This window comes from Bubalus kerabau, chromosome 1 (assembly GCF_029407905.1).
Source record: "Bubalus kerabau isolate K-KA32 ecotype Philippines breed swamp buffalo chromosome 1, PCC_UOA_SB_1v2, whole genome shotgun sequence".
Lineage (NCBI taxonomy): Eukaryota > Metazoa > Chordata > Mammalia > Artiodactyla > Bovidae > Bubalus > Bubalus kerabau.
In genome coordinates this window covers 103,192,853-103,207,182 of record NC_073624.1, presented here as the reverse complement: position 1 = coordinate 103,207,182, position 14,330 = coordinate 103,192,853, and the positions used below count along the sequence as shown (strand labels likewise).

General features: G+C 48.0%; 1 protein-coding gene and 1 long non-coding RNA gene across 2 annotated transcripts; one reads left to right on the top strand and one right to left on the bottom strand.

Moving 5' to 3' along the window:
• Positions 1-740: 740 nt before the first annotated feature.
• Positions 741-5,142, bottom strand: DUSP6 (dual specificity phosphatase 6). The gene is made up of 3 exons (XM_055585974.1): positions 4,334-5,142; positions 3,318-3,755; positions 741-2,273 (listed from the first exon to the last, which is right to left on the bottom strand). Exons 1-3 carry the CDS (start codon positions 4,731-4,733, stop codon positions 1,966-1,968), a joined length of 1,146 nt encoding a protein of 381 aa, XP_055441949.1. The 5' UTR covers positions 4,734-5,142; the 3' UTR covers positions 741-1,965.
• Positions 5,143-5,164: 22 nt separating this feature from the next.
• LOC129655498 (uncharacterized) lies at positions 5,165-14,182 on the top strand. Its single transcript, XR_008716026.1, has 3 exons — positions 5,165-5,573; positions 12,367-12,550; positions 13,790-14,182. It is a non-coding gene; the product is annotated as an uncharacterized LOC129655498 (long non-coding RNA).
• The last annotated feature ends 148 nt before the right edge of the window (positions 14,183-14,330 follow it).

Below are 14,330 nucleotides of genomic sequence, written 5' to 3'. Positions count from 1 at the left end.
ACTATTCCAAGACTAGAATTTGCAGGTAGAAGTGCCAGTTACAAACCAGAGAAATAATTATTTCTACTTTCTTCCTGGTATGTGTATTACTGAGCAGAAGACCCTGTCAGGGAAAATCAAGAGAGGTTAATGCTGTCATTTTGTTATTCTGTTGCCTTCTCTTTGTGACTATTCATGAATATCTAAATATTGTCATTTCAGAAAGCTATGCTCTTATTATACCATTTTCCTTCAAGAGCATCAGAGTTTTCTTAAATAGGCCAGACTTATTATATTTTGTCCATAGGAATGATATGAACTTCCCTGGTGGCTCAGATGGTGAAGAATCTGCCTGCAATGCAAGAGACCCTGGTTCAACCCCTGGGTGGGGAAGATCCTCTGGAGAAAAGAATGGCTGCCCACTCCAGTATTCTCACCTGGAGAATTTCATGGACAGCAGAGCCCCGCAGGCTATAATCCATAGGATCACAAAGAGTCGGACACGACTGAGAATTTCACACTCACACTCATAGGAAATGATATAGTCAATCCCTTCCATTACATCACTTTTACTTGAAGCAAAAGGTTAATTTCATAAACTGTACCTGAAGACTTCTTGGAAATAGTTTGAGATGAGAACTTTGCCCCAGTATTCCTACATGTATTTTAAATAAGCCAGTATCAATCCCCAACTGAAAAGTCCTAAAATTTATCACTTCACATCCAAGTACAATTAAAGAGAGATTTTGAAAAAATACACATTTGATAGCCAAAATAGTTATTTATTAATAATTTAAGGTTTTACATTCTTATAATAAAATTTCAGCTCAGAACTTTATACCATGAACATATGGAGCCACTTGTCTCCTTCCTTCACAATCATATGCATGTCGCCTATCGAATAAGTACCCATGCTCTCTCACACACACACACACACACACACGCTTCCAGTTTCACACAAATTGTTTTTAAAAAGGAAAGAAACCAACCCAAAATATTGCATTTGAGGTGACACTCCCTGAAGAATTTTGTACAGAGGTAAGATACTGTTTAGCACAGCTGAAGTTTCAACAACAACAAAAAAAGTGAGCCCATGATTTTGGTGTCTTTCCAAGATATCCCCTTTGAGACAATACAAATCAAAATATTTACAAAGATAAGGCAGAGTCAAACTACATGAAGGAGAAAAAAAGTCACAAGGAAGATAAATGAAAGAGACTGAAGACTGCACCATAACAAGGTCTCCATGATCATTAGGTGTCCATGAAAATGTCATTCAGAATTGGTAACGTTGAGCATGCTGCAAATATATCCTTTGGATTCAAAAAGAGCAAAAGTTTCCATTGTTTTTAAGTGGCAAACTGCTCTTTCTCCCTTTGGATGATTTCTTTTAAACCCATCAAAGGAAAAACACAGTTCAAACAAACACTGTCAAGTGATTTAAGATCAAATATTTACAATAATCAAATGGAATATGAGATTCATTTGATTGATTATTTTTGTTTTTTTTTTTTTTTGTTTTTTTTTTTGCAAACTGATACTACAAATACAGAGCTGAAACCTTTCTTTGGCTCCTCTATATGCAAAATTGAATCGGTCTTCACTGAAGACAATATAGAATCAGTTCCAGATGCAAAAGAAACAGTCATACAAGGCCCTAAAGAACACATGCTCCTACACTACCATTTGGTCCTACCGTATGTACCTGGAAGTCCTCGAATCCTAGTCCCTGCAGGGGTAGGCTGTACACAGGGGTGTGGAGCAAACCTACTGCCTCTATCTATACAGCAGGTCCTGTTCTTCCAACAGGAAGGGAGCAAATCTCTCCCTTGGTAATAACCAATGCCATACGTGGTAACCTTGTCTAATACGGACAGCTGGTGTCCTGTTGACACCTGGGGCCACATACAAAGAAAGCAGCCTGGCTGATGCTGCTAAGAGAAACTGCTAAAGATCAACTGGACACATCCCAGTGGGGGGTGCCCTTCACGTGGATTGCAGAGAGTCCACCTGGTAGACATTCTGATTGGAGGGGGTGGTGAAATAGAGCTGCTGTGTGGGGACGCGGTTGTCACAGGGGCTGCTCAGTCCCAGCGTCCTCTCGAAGTCCAGCAGCTGGCCCATGAAGTTGAAGTTGGGGGAGATGTTGGATTTCTTCATCTTCACAATGTCATAAGCATCGTTCATCGACAGATTGAGCTTCTGCATAAGGTAAGCCACAGTCACAGTGACCGAGCGGCTGATGCCAGCTAAGCAATGCACCAGGACGCCACAGTTTTTGCCCCGGGCTTCATCTGTAAACAGAAAAAGAAAGGGAAAAATATCAGTAGACCGAAAATCCCCCTTTGTGAACGATCAGTCTAAAACCTGAGTAGTAATACTACTAAAGATTAAAAAATAATTGTGTGTGGCAGCTGAGCCCTGCAGGCAGCAAAAAATGTATCACTGGGCTAAAACATGTACACTGGGCACAATTACATATTTCAGATATTTTCTGAAAAGGGAGCTTTTGTATTAAGTTTCTGCCAACACAAAACCCCTTAATGTGTGCATTCTTTGCCTCAGCATGTGAATACCAGAAACCCTGCAATATGGTCGTGAATGCCTTTTATACAGACAAGCAGACTGCAAGGGTCTATTAAATTATTCTCCAACTGTTGTGCAGCGAACAATGGAGGTATTCAGGCATTTCAGAAAAGAGAGAGGGAAGTCACAGGGGACAGCCCATTAGGAGGAACAGGATGTCGACATGGCCTGAAAATGAGTTCCTTTGTAATAGGAAATGCATTACAATGCCTGGAGATTCGCTTCTCCAGGCTTTCAGCCCACAGTTCTTCCTGCTGGGCTCAGGTTACCCTCACTGTCTCACTGTGAACCAGTATCACAGAAACATTCAGTTGGATTACAGCATCTCACATTCACAGAGCTTTCCAACAACTAACTTGGTGTCCTAAAACAACTCCCAGGTCAGTCTTTTAAAATTACAAGTCATGCTACGATTCCTGTCTACCAAGAGTACTTCTACCGGGCCCTCCTCCAGTCCAAAGATGGTGGGAAAATCCTGCTGTCTACATACAAATGGCCCCTCTTTCAAATGACGAGTCAGTCAAACAACAGACAAAATTTGCAATACACCTATGGTCTGCAACCTCGTCAAAAGGCACTTTTTTTTTTTTTAAGGAAGACGATATACCAGAATCAAGAATGGTCCTGGAACATTTGAGACCTGCAGTCCCACAAATTAGCAAGCAGCCAGAAAGATGAACAGCTTAACCTCTTAAGAATGGTGAGGAATTCTGCGTTTAAAAGTCTGAGCAAGAATTGTTCATTAGTCTCACCTATGAAAGAAATGGCCTCAGGGAAAAACTGGGACAGGTTTTGGCTCCAGTGATCCGAGATGGGGATCTGCTTGTATTTGAACTCTCCCGCATTCTCAAAGAGATTCGGCAAGTTGGGGGTGACGTTCAAGATGTACTTGATGCCAAACTCCTCCAACACGTCCAGGTTGGTGGAGTCCTTGGCACAGCCCAAATAGAGGAAGGGCAAGATCTCCACAGGGAAAGAAGGCTGACTGTTGGACAGCGGGCTGCCATCCGAGTCCGTTGCACTATTGGGGTCTCGGTCAAGGTCAGACTCAATGTCCGAGGAGGAGTCGGAGCTGATCCGCAGGCCCCCGAGCCCCAGCACTGGCAACGGTGGCGAGCTGCTGCTACACGAGCCGTCTAGATTGGTCTCGCAGTGCAGGGCGAACTCTGCTTGGAACTTACTGAAACCACCTGCCAGGAGAAAAACAATCATGTAACCCGAGATCCCGTAGTAGTTTTCACAGCTTTGAGAGCCGCAGCCGCACGCATAAACACACCACAGAACCCTACCAACCCCCCCTACACGCGAAACTAAATGTAAGAGAAAGACACTTAAATGTGCACCCTTGGGAATAGAACGAACGGGCCCGCCCACGCTGGGAACCCTGATTTTTTGAATCCGGAAATGAACAAAATGGCAACTTTTCCGAATATCTTGAAGGGCTAGAAGGTGCCAATCTGCACCACAACCATCCTACAAAATCTGAATCAAAAACCGAACAACATAAAGTAGGGAAAGGTGGAGGACATTTCGGATAGGAAGCAGAGGTGGTTAGAAAGAAATGGCCCATGAGTGCGGCCGGAAGCGGGCCGGTTCCTCGCGGGCCAAGCTCGTGGGTGTCGGACGCGCGAGGGTTCGCAGCCAGGGGACAGGCAAACAACCCCTGGCATAGCAGTGGGTTTAGAAGCGCCGGCCCAGCGCCCGGCCTGCAACCCGCAGCTCGGTGTCCTCCGCCTGGCCCCCCTGCGCGGAGCTCCCCGGCTCGTACCTTCCAGGTAGAACGCCCGGCATCCCTCGTCCTTGAGCTTCTTGAGCAGCAGCCCGAGCACCGACTCGCCGCCCGTATTCTCGTTCCAGTCGCTGCTGCTCTCATCGTAGAGCACCACGGTATCGGTGCCGCAGCGCCGGGTGAAGCGGTCCCGGTCCTCGCCGCGCGTGAATAGCGCGCGCACCGGCAGGTTGCCCTTCTGCAGGCGCCGCAGCATGATCCCCGGGATGGCCACGTTGATGGCGGACTCGATGTGGGACGACTCGTACAGCTCCTGCGGCCGGCAGTCCATCAACAGCAGCCGCTCGTTGCCCAGCTCCAGCTGCTCGTTGAGCCACGCCACCGTCTTGCTGATCGCCATTTCCGACGCGAAGGGCACGGGTCTGAGCGTATCTATCATGGGGGTCGAGCTGCCGTAAAGGGCGGGGTGCCTATCAGACGCCCCTCGGGGCAGGCAGAGGCCGAGCGCGCCGCGGGAAGCCGCCGCTCTAGGAGCGGGGTTGGAGTCCACCTCGCCCTTCCCAAGCCGGGATAGCGGTTGGGGCAGGCGAGACCGAAGTAAAGCCGGCGGTTCCCTCTGCACCCGGCTGCAGCCGCTCGTTCTCGGTGTCAATGAATCTCTCTGAATGAAGCTGCCCAAACAGTTTTGTTCCTCCAGGGTGAATGAAATCCAATTAATTCGGACTCCGTGCTACTGAGAAGGGAGGAAAGAAAAGAAAAGTCTAGCGGCTCCTAATCCCTCCCTCCAAGACTGCACCTCAAATCCACCCGGCCGTCTTTCTCCTAGGATTATTCAAACCTCGATTGCTCACTCTCCCTTGGCCTCGGCGCTCGCACACCCCCTGCGCGAGGCAGCTCCTCAATGGATACAAACAGCGAGCGTCTCAATGGATACATTCTCCGGGCCAGCCAATGAGCGCTCTGCGGAAGGGGCTGTTGCCGTGGGGACGGGCCGGCTGGAACAGGTTGTGTTGATGAATTGTTAATGAGTTTGTCATTCACAAAAACGGAAAGGAATTTCCGCTCCGGATAAGCCCCAGTGCAAACAAGCTGCAACAGCGGGCTCCGCGGGAGGAAGGAGAAAGAAGAGGAGGCGGCGGCGGAGGAGGAGCAGGGCACACAAACCAGGGCACTTCAGTTGTCTCATGTTTCCTTCTGTTGAGAGTTCACACTTCGCGTCGGAACTTTTGCGCACAAATGGTGCAATTAGCGGGCACAAAAGCCCTTGTTCGCGACGCCTGTGAGCGCAAGCTAGCTTTAGAGAAACTTGTGCTGACTTTTTCCCTTTTCTTCCTTTTAAACTCATTTGCACTGGAGTTCACCATTGCCCACCCCCCCCCCCCTCCCCGCCTTAGGCAGTGTGTGTGGCATTTGTTTGCCAGTTTTAAAAGACCAGCTCTGTTTGCTCTGATGTTCTTTTAGCCGAGGCTCTGTTGGGGCTGGTAAACTGCCTGGGCTTTAGTGACCGATGAGGTGTTAAATGCTAATCCAACATCTTTTGAAACAAACCAGGATTTTGTTGAAACCTTTTTAAGCAAGCAATCAAATGCTTGGAAGTCCAGATAATAGGAAGCAATCCTTTTTTTAAAAAACGGCGTTTTATTTAATTTTTTAAAAACCAGTGGAGACTGCAGGAACAAAGTCGTTGGGCAGTCTGATGCTTTTATTTCTGGGGCGGCGTGGGGCGTTATAAGCCATTGTTCCGGGGATCCAAGCACCCCCTCCCCGGTCCCCGCAGTCACCCACTGCGCGCTGGGTGGTAGTGCTCGTTAATCATTTCTGAGCAGCGAGCTCAGCTTCCAGACACAGGAGCCTCCCTGGAGGGGCTGCCTGGACGAGGTGCACCCGGGCACGCGGAGCCGGGCCGGCTGTCCCCACCATCCGCAAAGCATGGGGAAGTCCTCCCGCAAGGCCTGCAGGCTGCGGGGACTCAAGTGGGGCTCGCCGATTGGTTTACTGTAGACCGAGGCATGTCAGAACGGAGCCACCCCGACAACCCGTGCCGGGTCAGCCCCTTCCTTCCCGGGGCAGCAACCCCCTCCCTTGCAAGTCGCCGGGCACTGGCAGAACACTGCCCCCTCCTGCGCGTTGCGCTCCCCGTGAGCACCCGCCGCCTCCGCAGCCCAGTTCAGCTGGCGCCGAGCGTCTAGGGACCCTGGGGACCGGTGGGGGGCCGAGTGCGGGACTTTGGGCTCCAGTTCTGCCTGGGGCGGGTGTGGGGCGAGGAGTGCGTGCCGGGTCCCCTGCTCCAGAGGCGACCTGAGGATTCTGGGGAACGTCTCTGCCGCGCTGCATAGCCAGCAGGTAATTGGGGAGGTGCTGGCCAGACCAGCGAGCCGCGCTCGGCCGGCGTACCACGGGGTGGGGCGGACTGCGGGATAGAGGCGTGGCGGGTGGGGGCCGCGGCGGCGGCGGCGGGGAGGAACATTCCCAGCGCGCACAATCATATTGTTATATGAAAGTACCCGAGCCTGCTGCTCCCGAGCGGAAAACCACCTGTGTGCGGCCGGCGCGGCGCGCAGGGGGTGGAGGTGGGGGGTTGCGGCCGGAAGGCGCGGGCCCCAATCCGGCCGCCCCTCCCTAACCCCGGGCGGAAAGAGGCCGCGCATTGTCCCGTCGCCGCCGCCGCCGCCGGGGAGGCGGAAGCGGAGGCAGCGGCTCGGCTGGGAGCGGCTTTTCCGAGCGCCCTCGCGGCGCTCTGCGCCCACCGCGGATATCTCCGGGGGCACCTGAGGTCGCGGGGTCTCCCCAAGCTAGACGCCCTGCACCCACGGGCCTGCCTGCTGACGCCCCCGCTCCAATTTGCATCTTTAGTCACCCGCCTCTTCCCTGGTTTGGAGAATGTAGGCTTTAAAAAAATAGAAGAAAAAAAAAAGGCGGCTGCTAGGCCCAGGTTGCCAATTTTGGAGCTTTGCTGCAGTCGGGCCGCCCCTGGAGGAGCGTGCTGGGAGAAGGTGGGGGTTGCAGCGGTCCTCTCCCTGCGCCTTTTTTGGGCATCTAGTGGAACAGAACTCGCATATTTCACTGGATACCATCCGGTTCGAGCTGGAGGAGGCCTGCGCGGGAGGTGACGCCTCCGACCCGCCCCCACCTGTTGCTGATGTCCCTTTCTGTTAATGGGACCTGGAGGCCAGGAGCGGAGAGGCAGGATACCCTGCAGCGGAACTGAGACGTGCAAAATCTTTCAGCCCAAGCCCTCCAACAGTAAAGGCAGGGAGAGAAGTTGATTTCCATTTAGCCATTTTAAAAGTGCAGTTACCTGAGCCTAGGCATCAATTTGGGGTGATGGTCGCAACACTTAAACTTGAAACATTTAGCTTTGCCCATGCGTCTGAACCTTTCAGCTCCTCTCTAGACATTTTATAGAATGGCTTTCTAACCGCTGGGTCCGAAAAAGTGCGGTGTAAAAAAAAAAAAAAAAGCGAACTCCAGGAGTTGATAATGGACTGGGAATCCTGGCGTGCTGCAGTCCATGGGGTCGAAAAGAGTCGGAGACGACTGAGTGAACTGAAGTGACTTGAAAGAAAGGGCCCCTGGGTGGCGACGGCCGGAGTTTGAAGGGGTCCGTCCCCACCCCTTCCTAAATGTGCGACGTTGATTATATCCTCTACCTTTTTAAGCTGTAGTCTTCCACGTTGGCATAAGGAAATTGATAGAATCTCTGTGATGATTGAAAAGGTAAAGTGAGATGCCGTAAGACGTTGTTGGTGTGTCATTAAGCATTGGTATTATTTTGATCTTTCTGAATTTGGAACCTGCAGAATGGACCCAGTCCTTTCCATCCCAACGATGCTGTGTGAGGCCTAAGAGCCCGCCTGGAATTCCCTAGTCTCAGGAGAAATCCTCTGAGGAACTGCGCTAAGCAGTGTAATCCATCGCGATTCAGATGTCAAGAAAAGCACGTGCTGTGACACACCGGCACCAAAATCCTTTAAACCAGTTAGATACAAAATATACCCAGCTGCCTTTCTAACTTCTCCCTACTGCTCCCCTCTTAAACACTCTGTACCCTGTGCTGATATAATTGAAGTAATAGGGGTAATGGGCATTTACCACACATTGGCTGCTGCTGCTGCTAAGTCGCTTCAGTCGTGTCCGACTCTGTGCAACCCCATAGACGGCAGCCCACCAGGCTCCCCCGTCCCTGGGATTCTCCAGGCAAGAACACTGGAGTGGGTTGCCATTTCCTTCTCCAATGTATGAAAGTGAAAAGTGAAAGTGAAGTCGCTCAGTCGTGTCCGACTCTTAGCGACCCCATGGACTGCAGCCTACCAGGCTCCTCCATCCATGGGATTTTCCAGGCAAGAGTACTGGAGTTCTGTGCCATTGCCTTCTCCGCCACACACTGGGCATGGTCTTAATTTGTGTGTTTACATACAGTATTTCCAGCAGTCTTCAGAAAACCCATGCAAATTATTCCTGTTTACAGAGATTAAGGAATTTGCCTGAGGTCAGAGGGTAGCAAATGGTGGGGTGGGGATTTGAGGTCTGACTCTTTACAGACCCTTAAGGATTACCATGTATCCGTATTAGAAGGCCTGTGGAGACCGCGCCCACCACACTTCCTTATTCCTCCTGAAGTTTGAAAGAATCAAGGTCTGCACTTGTGAACTGAATTTTGGCCACCAGGCATTTCTGGGCTTCATGTTTTATGTTGCTGCTTCCCCACAGATGTCAAGGATCAAAAGTCAGGCTCATTTCCTTCCTGCTCCTTTTACATCCGGTGGTTTTCTTTTTCTTCATCAGTCAACCATTCAATAAATGCCCGTTTAGCTTTCTTCGCGTATGTCTTGGATGCTTATCCTCACAGCCACCATTACTGACGTGTGTTGGTGTAGCACCCAGGACCTGAGTTCAAATCTTAGCTCTGTCTCCTAAGGAATAGTTTGACAGAGGAAAGTCATTTAACCACTCTGGGTCTCCCTTCATTCATTCACCCATTTATTCATTTACTCTGGATTCCAGGAAGGCAGTCGTGAGTAAAACAGGTAAGAATCCTGTCCTCCTGGAGCACACGTTCTAGTGAGGACAATAAACAAAATAATTATACAGCATATTAAAAAGGGAAAGTGCTAGAGTGAAAAATAAGGCGAGGAAAGGAATTCAGCAGTATGTAAAATGGGGAATAGTTAGGCCCGCCCCGAACGACTGTGAGGGTTAGGGACAGCCAAGATGATACAAAAGGCACAAAGTAGGTACTCAGTGGATGATGCTTTTTAAAATCACTGCTACATTTCTGCATAAAGCTGACTGGCTGTTGCTGATTATCCTGCTTTGAATCTCATTCTGGCCCTGTTGCCAGGGCTCCCAGGAAAAGCTCTCTTAGGAGAATTCCAGTGACTGTGAGAATCACAGGCTTCTTTACTTCCGGAGGCCTCAGTTCCCTGCTTAGGGTATCAGTCACATATAGAAGACTGTGTTTGAAGGTTGCAGAATATGGCCAGTCATCTCTGATCCATTTTCACAAGGGCACAGAAACAGTTTCATAGATCCTGCTGTCCCTCTGCGTGTGTGTTTGTGCATGCAACGAGCACCTGTGCTGAATTCTTCCTCGTATTTCCTCCTGGGAAGTTCCTTAAAATCTTGTGGCTATAAACGTTTGCTTGGTTATTGGAGAAGCATTCCAACTAGGCAGGAATTTTCCTGCATTTGAGAACACTTGTGATTTATGAGACCTAAAAGGGTTGGTACGACCTTTAATCTTCTTGGAGTAATCTCTGTGAATACAGTGACATTTATTAACACATCATGTGAAAATAGTTAAACAGATTTTCACCTAATATGGAGAGCGTGTTTTGGAAGATCAAACTTAAAATGGAGCCTTCTGGCATATCCAGGATTCGGTATTTTTAGAGGTCCTGGGGAGGCCCTCAAAGTGACAGTCGAGTGAAGTCAGACAGAGAAAGACAAATATCATATCATAGTGCTTATTTGTGGAATCTAAAAAAAAACAAAAAATGGGTACAAATGAATTTATTTACAAAGCAGAACTAGAGTCACGGTTGTAGAAAACAAACTTACCGTGAGGAAAGGGGAGGGGAGGGATAAATTGGGAAATTGGGATTGACATATACACACCACGATATATAAAATATATAACTAATAAGAACCTGCTTTATAGCACAGGAAACTGTCCTCAATACGCTAATGATTTTTTGGGAAAAGAATCTGAAAAGAGTGGATATATGTATATGTATAACTAATTCACTTTGCTATATATCTGAAATTAACACACCATTATAAATCAATTATACTCCAATAATTTTTTTTTTTTAAGTGACAGTCGGTGACTTTCAGGACAGCTAAACCTCAGAACAGAATTTAACTGCATTTGAAAAATATGTTTGAAATAATCTGACTGTAAATAAAGAAAGGGCATACGGGTTCACAAGGGCTTCCCAGGTGGCAGAGTGGTAAAGAACCTGCTTGGCCAATGCAGGAGACATGGGTTCAATTCCTGGTCTGGGAGGATCCCCTGGAGGAGGAAATGGAAACCCACTCCAGTAGTCTTGCCTGGGAAATCCCATGGACAGAGGAGCCTGGCGGGCTGCAGTCCATGAGGTCGCAAAGAGTTGGATGTTACTGAGCACACACACAGGAGGTTCACAGACGTATGCTGAGCTTTCCTGACAGGTGCCTCAAAAAGACAGCAACTTATGTCAGAACAGCAGGAACTGTACAAGAGGCCCAAATCTCTGACGATAGGAAACCCAGGTAATATACAATGATGGGCTGTGCATGGAGAAAACCAAAGGGAGTTTCAAATATGAGCGCCAAATTAAAATACCATGACTGCAAATCCGGGTTTGCCAGCTTACCACTTCCAGTGTGGCAGTTTCGTGCAGCTTGCCCTAGGGGTCAGCAGCAGGGAGCTTATTCAAGGGTCTGCAGGATCTTACTGAAGGCAGGTTAACAATTTCCCCAAACAATGCAGCACTGAAGGGAAAGGCGGGAGAGCTTAGATGGTGACTGACAAACAGCTCGAGTTCCAGAGTCACGGCCACAGTCACGTGGAGGGGGCAGACGGAGCTTTCCCGTAAAAGATGGCGCTTCCTCACCTTGCCGGAATGATACAGCCTGAAGGAAGATAGGAATTCCTGTGAAGTTCAGACCTTGACCCCAATCGGGCAAAGCTTCTAAACCTTAGGTCTTTATCATCTTTCGCCTGTTTCTGTTTCCCATCATCTAATGGAATGCCCATTAATGTACTTTGTGGATCCCACAGAGATGATATCAAGAATATTGAACATGTCTTTGAACATAACTTTGTAAACTTGAACCTAACTTTGGAAATTAGTTTCTAGTAAGGAAGTTCACGTAAAGCCAGCAGTGTTGATTTCTTCCTTCAGATGCTTTTGTCCTTTTCCTTCCAAGGGGAAAACATTCATTGATTTTTCCCTCTCATCCTTTATCAATTTTTTGAGGGGGGCCCCCCTGTGTCGCATAGCATGTAGGATCTTAATTCCCAGAGCAGGGATTGAACTTGTGCCCTCCACAGTCGAAGCACTGAGTCTTAACCACTGGATCACCATGGAAGCCCTTCCACTTACCCTTTATTTTCACAAAGTAGGAAATGTAAAAGCGCATGTAAATATGTATGTTTGAAATCATCAGGAGTTGGCATCTCTACGTCAGCAGTACAGCCAAGTTCATTTTCTGTTGGTTTCTTTTCAGTTTTCTTTTTTGTTTTGTTTTGTTTTGGGAAAGCAACAACGGCACTTTGCTTCCCCTTGTACTATTTCCAAAGCCTCAGCAAGGATCTTTGGTGAGAAATTAGGCCTTCGGGAGAGATGAGGGCCTATATGTATTCATCTTTCCAGAACCTTCCCTGGCCTAGTCATGGGACCTCATGTGTGAAGGACCCTGCACACTGGCCTTGCTGCATCTACATGAAGAACATTTGCCTTGCACCTCCTTATGTGGGCCATATTTCCCCGGGAGACTTTTTTCCTCATCTTGCGTTCCTTTATTTATGCAGGTGTGAGCAGTACAAGTAGCTGTTGTATAAGAGAACTAATTATTTTTCTAAGTAGGTACTATTTCCTGCCAGCCTGTTTTTGCCAGCAGTCAATGGAAACGGCTGTGTGTCCACAACGCAAGGACTGCTTTAGCTCCGTTGATCACACGTAAGAACTCACTGATTCCCCAAGAATGTATCAGTGGAACTCCAGAGGCCTCCAATCTCCAGTCTGCTCCAGTCCTGCTTTGGGCCATTCGGTGAGCTAATTACAAAAGTTGTATTTGGATAGTCCATGAAAACAACAACATAAAGCTACAATTGAGTCTACATCAAGCTTTGTACATGTTCAGTCTAACTACCGGGGTAATTCTGCATAGCAGGAATACTGTTATCACAGTTTTATAGTGGGGAGGGCTGGCCTCAAATATCAGGTCGTTACCCTGGAATTCAAATACCTCAGTCCCTTCAAAGCCTCTTTTGTACACCTTTCTCCCTGCCTGATAAGAGTGACTTCATACAACCTGTCATAAAAGAGCAGCGTCTACCGGTTTTGTTCAGTTTGATCTTGCAGGTCAAGACTGGAAGTTCTAGAGTCAGACCAACTTGGATTCTAAACCTTTCTAGCATGTGACTCTGAAGGAAATCACATAATTGTCTTATACTTCAGTTTCCTTATCTCTGAAGTGAGGGAAGTTTATCAGAGGACTATTGTGATAAATGAGTTATATTTGTAAAGGGGTTAGAATAGTCCCGAACCAATACTAATTCATTGATAGTTACCTGTTTTTATTATTCACACATGCACATACAGCTCTTAATAAATGTTGATTGACCTCTCTGAAAAGGGATCATATCATGAGAAACAATACAGTGTCATTTCTGTTCTTAGGAATAGAAAGAAAAAAAAAATTCATGCAAGGTTCTGAAAGAAAAATGTTAAAGACCCATTGCCTTACCACCCCTCTTAGTGGCTACTGTAAGCAGCCTAGATTTCAAGGTGCCTAGAGATCTGGATAAGTAAATTGGGGAGCTGGATAAGTAAATTGGTTGTCTCAGAGGGACCTCTCTGAAAAGGGATCATATCATGAGAAACAATACAGTGTCATTTCTGTTCTTAGGAATAGAAAGAAAAAAAAAATTCATGCAAGGTTCTGAAAGAAAAATGTTAAAGGCCCATTGCCTTACCACCCCTCTTAGTGGCTACTGTAAGCAGCCTAGATTTCAAGGTGCCTAGAGATCTGGATAAGTAAATTGGGGAGCTTGGGGACATTGGTTGTCTCAGAGGGACTTCCCAGCAGTCTGGGATTGCAGCAGGCATTCTTCCCCTCCATCTCTGATGGCTCACAGCCATTCCCATTGTCTGCACAGTCTTGTTCTTCACTCACTAAGCCGTGTCCAACTCTTTGCAACCCCATGGGCTGGAGCCTGCCAGACTCCTCTGTCCATGGGATTTCCCAGGCCAGAATACTGTAGTGGGCTGCCATTTCCTTCTCCAGGGGATCTTCCTGACCCAGGGATCGAATCTGCGTACAGATTCTTTACCACTGCGCTGCCTTGGCATCTCCCTGCACAATCTAAAGGAGGCAAATTGGAAATCTACTGGCCGAAGCAATGCAGCCATCCTCCGTGATCTGGGTTTGTTGTCGCTGATCCTGAAGGTTTTAAGGCCTCCTGCATCCAAGAAGTCTCCTCTGGGAAGTTCCTTCCTTCCTTTGATGTCTCGCCTGGCAGGAGCTTTTCAGGTAGAGGGAGAAGGAGCTGAGTCAGAACTGAGTATGAGAGCCACTCTCCCATGAATGGGAGGAGTCTTCCATTTGTGGGTGAAGGGTGCTTTTGCTGAAGGCCGTATGGTAGAACCGCACCTCGCCTTAAGTAAACGGGCCACCTGCTCAGCACATTTGCTATAGTAATTTTTGCACGTGCGTGATTTCAAAGTTATTTTGATTAAATGTCTGACGAATGTGCTTTGTGTGTGTGTGTGTGTGTGTGTGTGTGTGTGTGTGTAAGTTTGTCAAGTTTTTCTGGAGCCATCAGAAA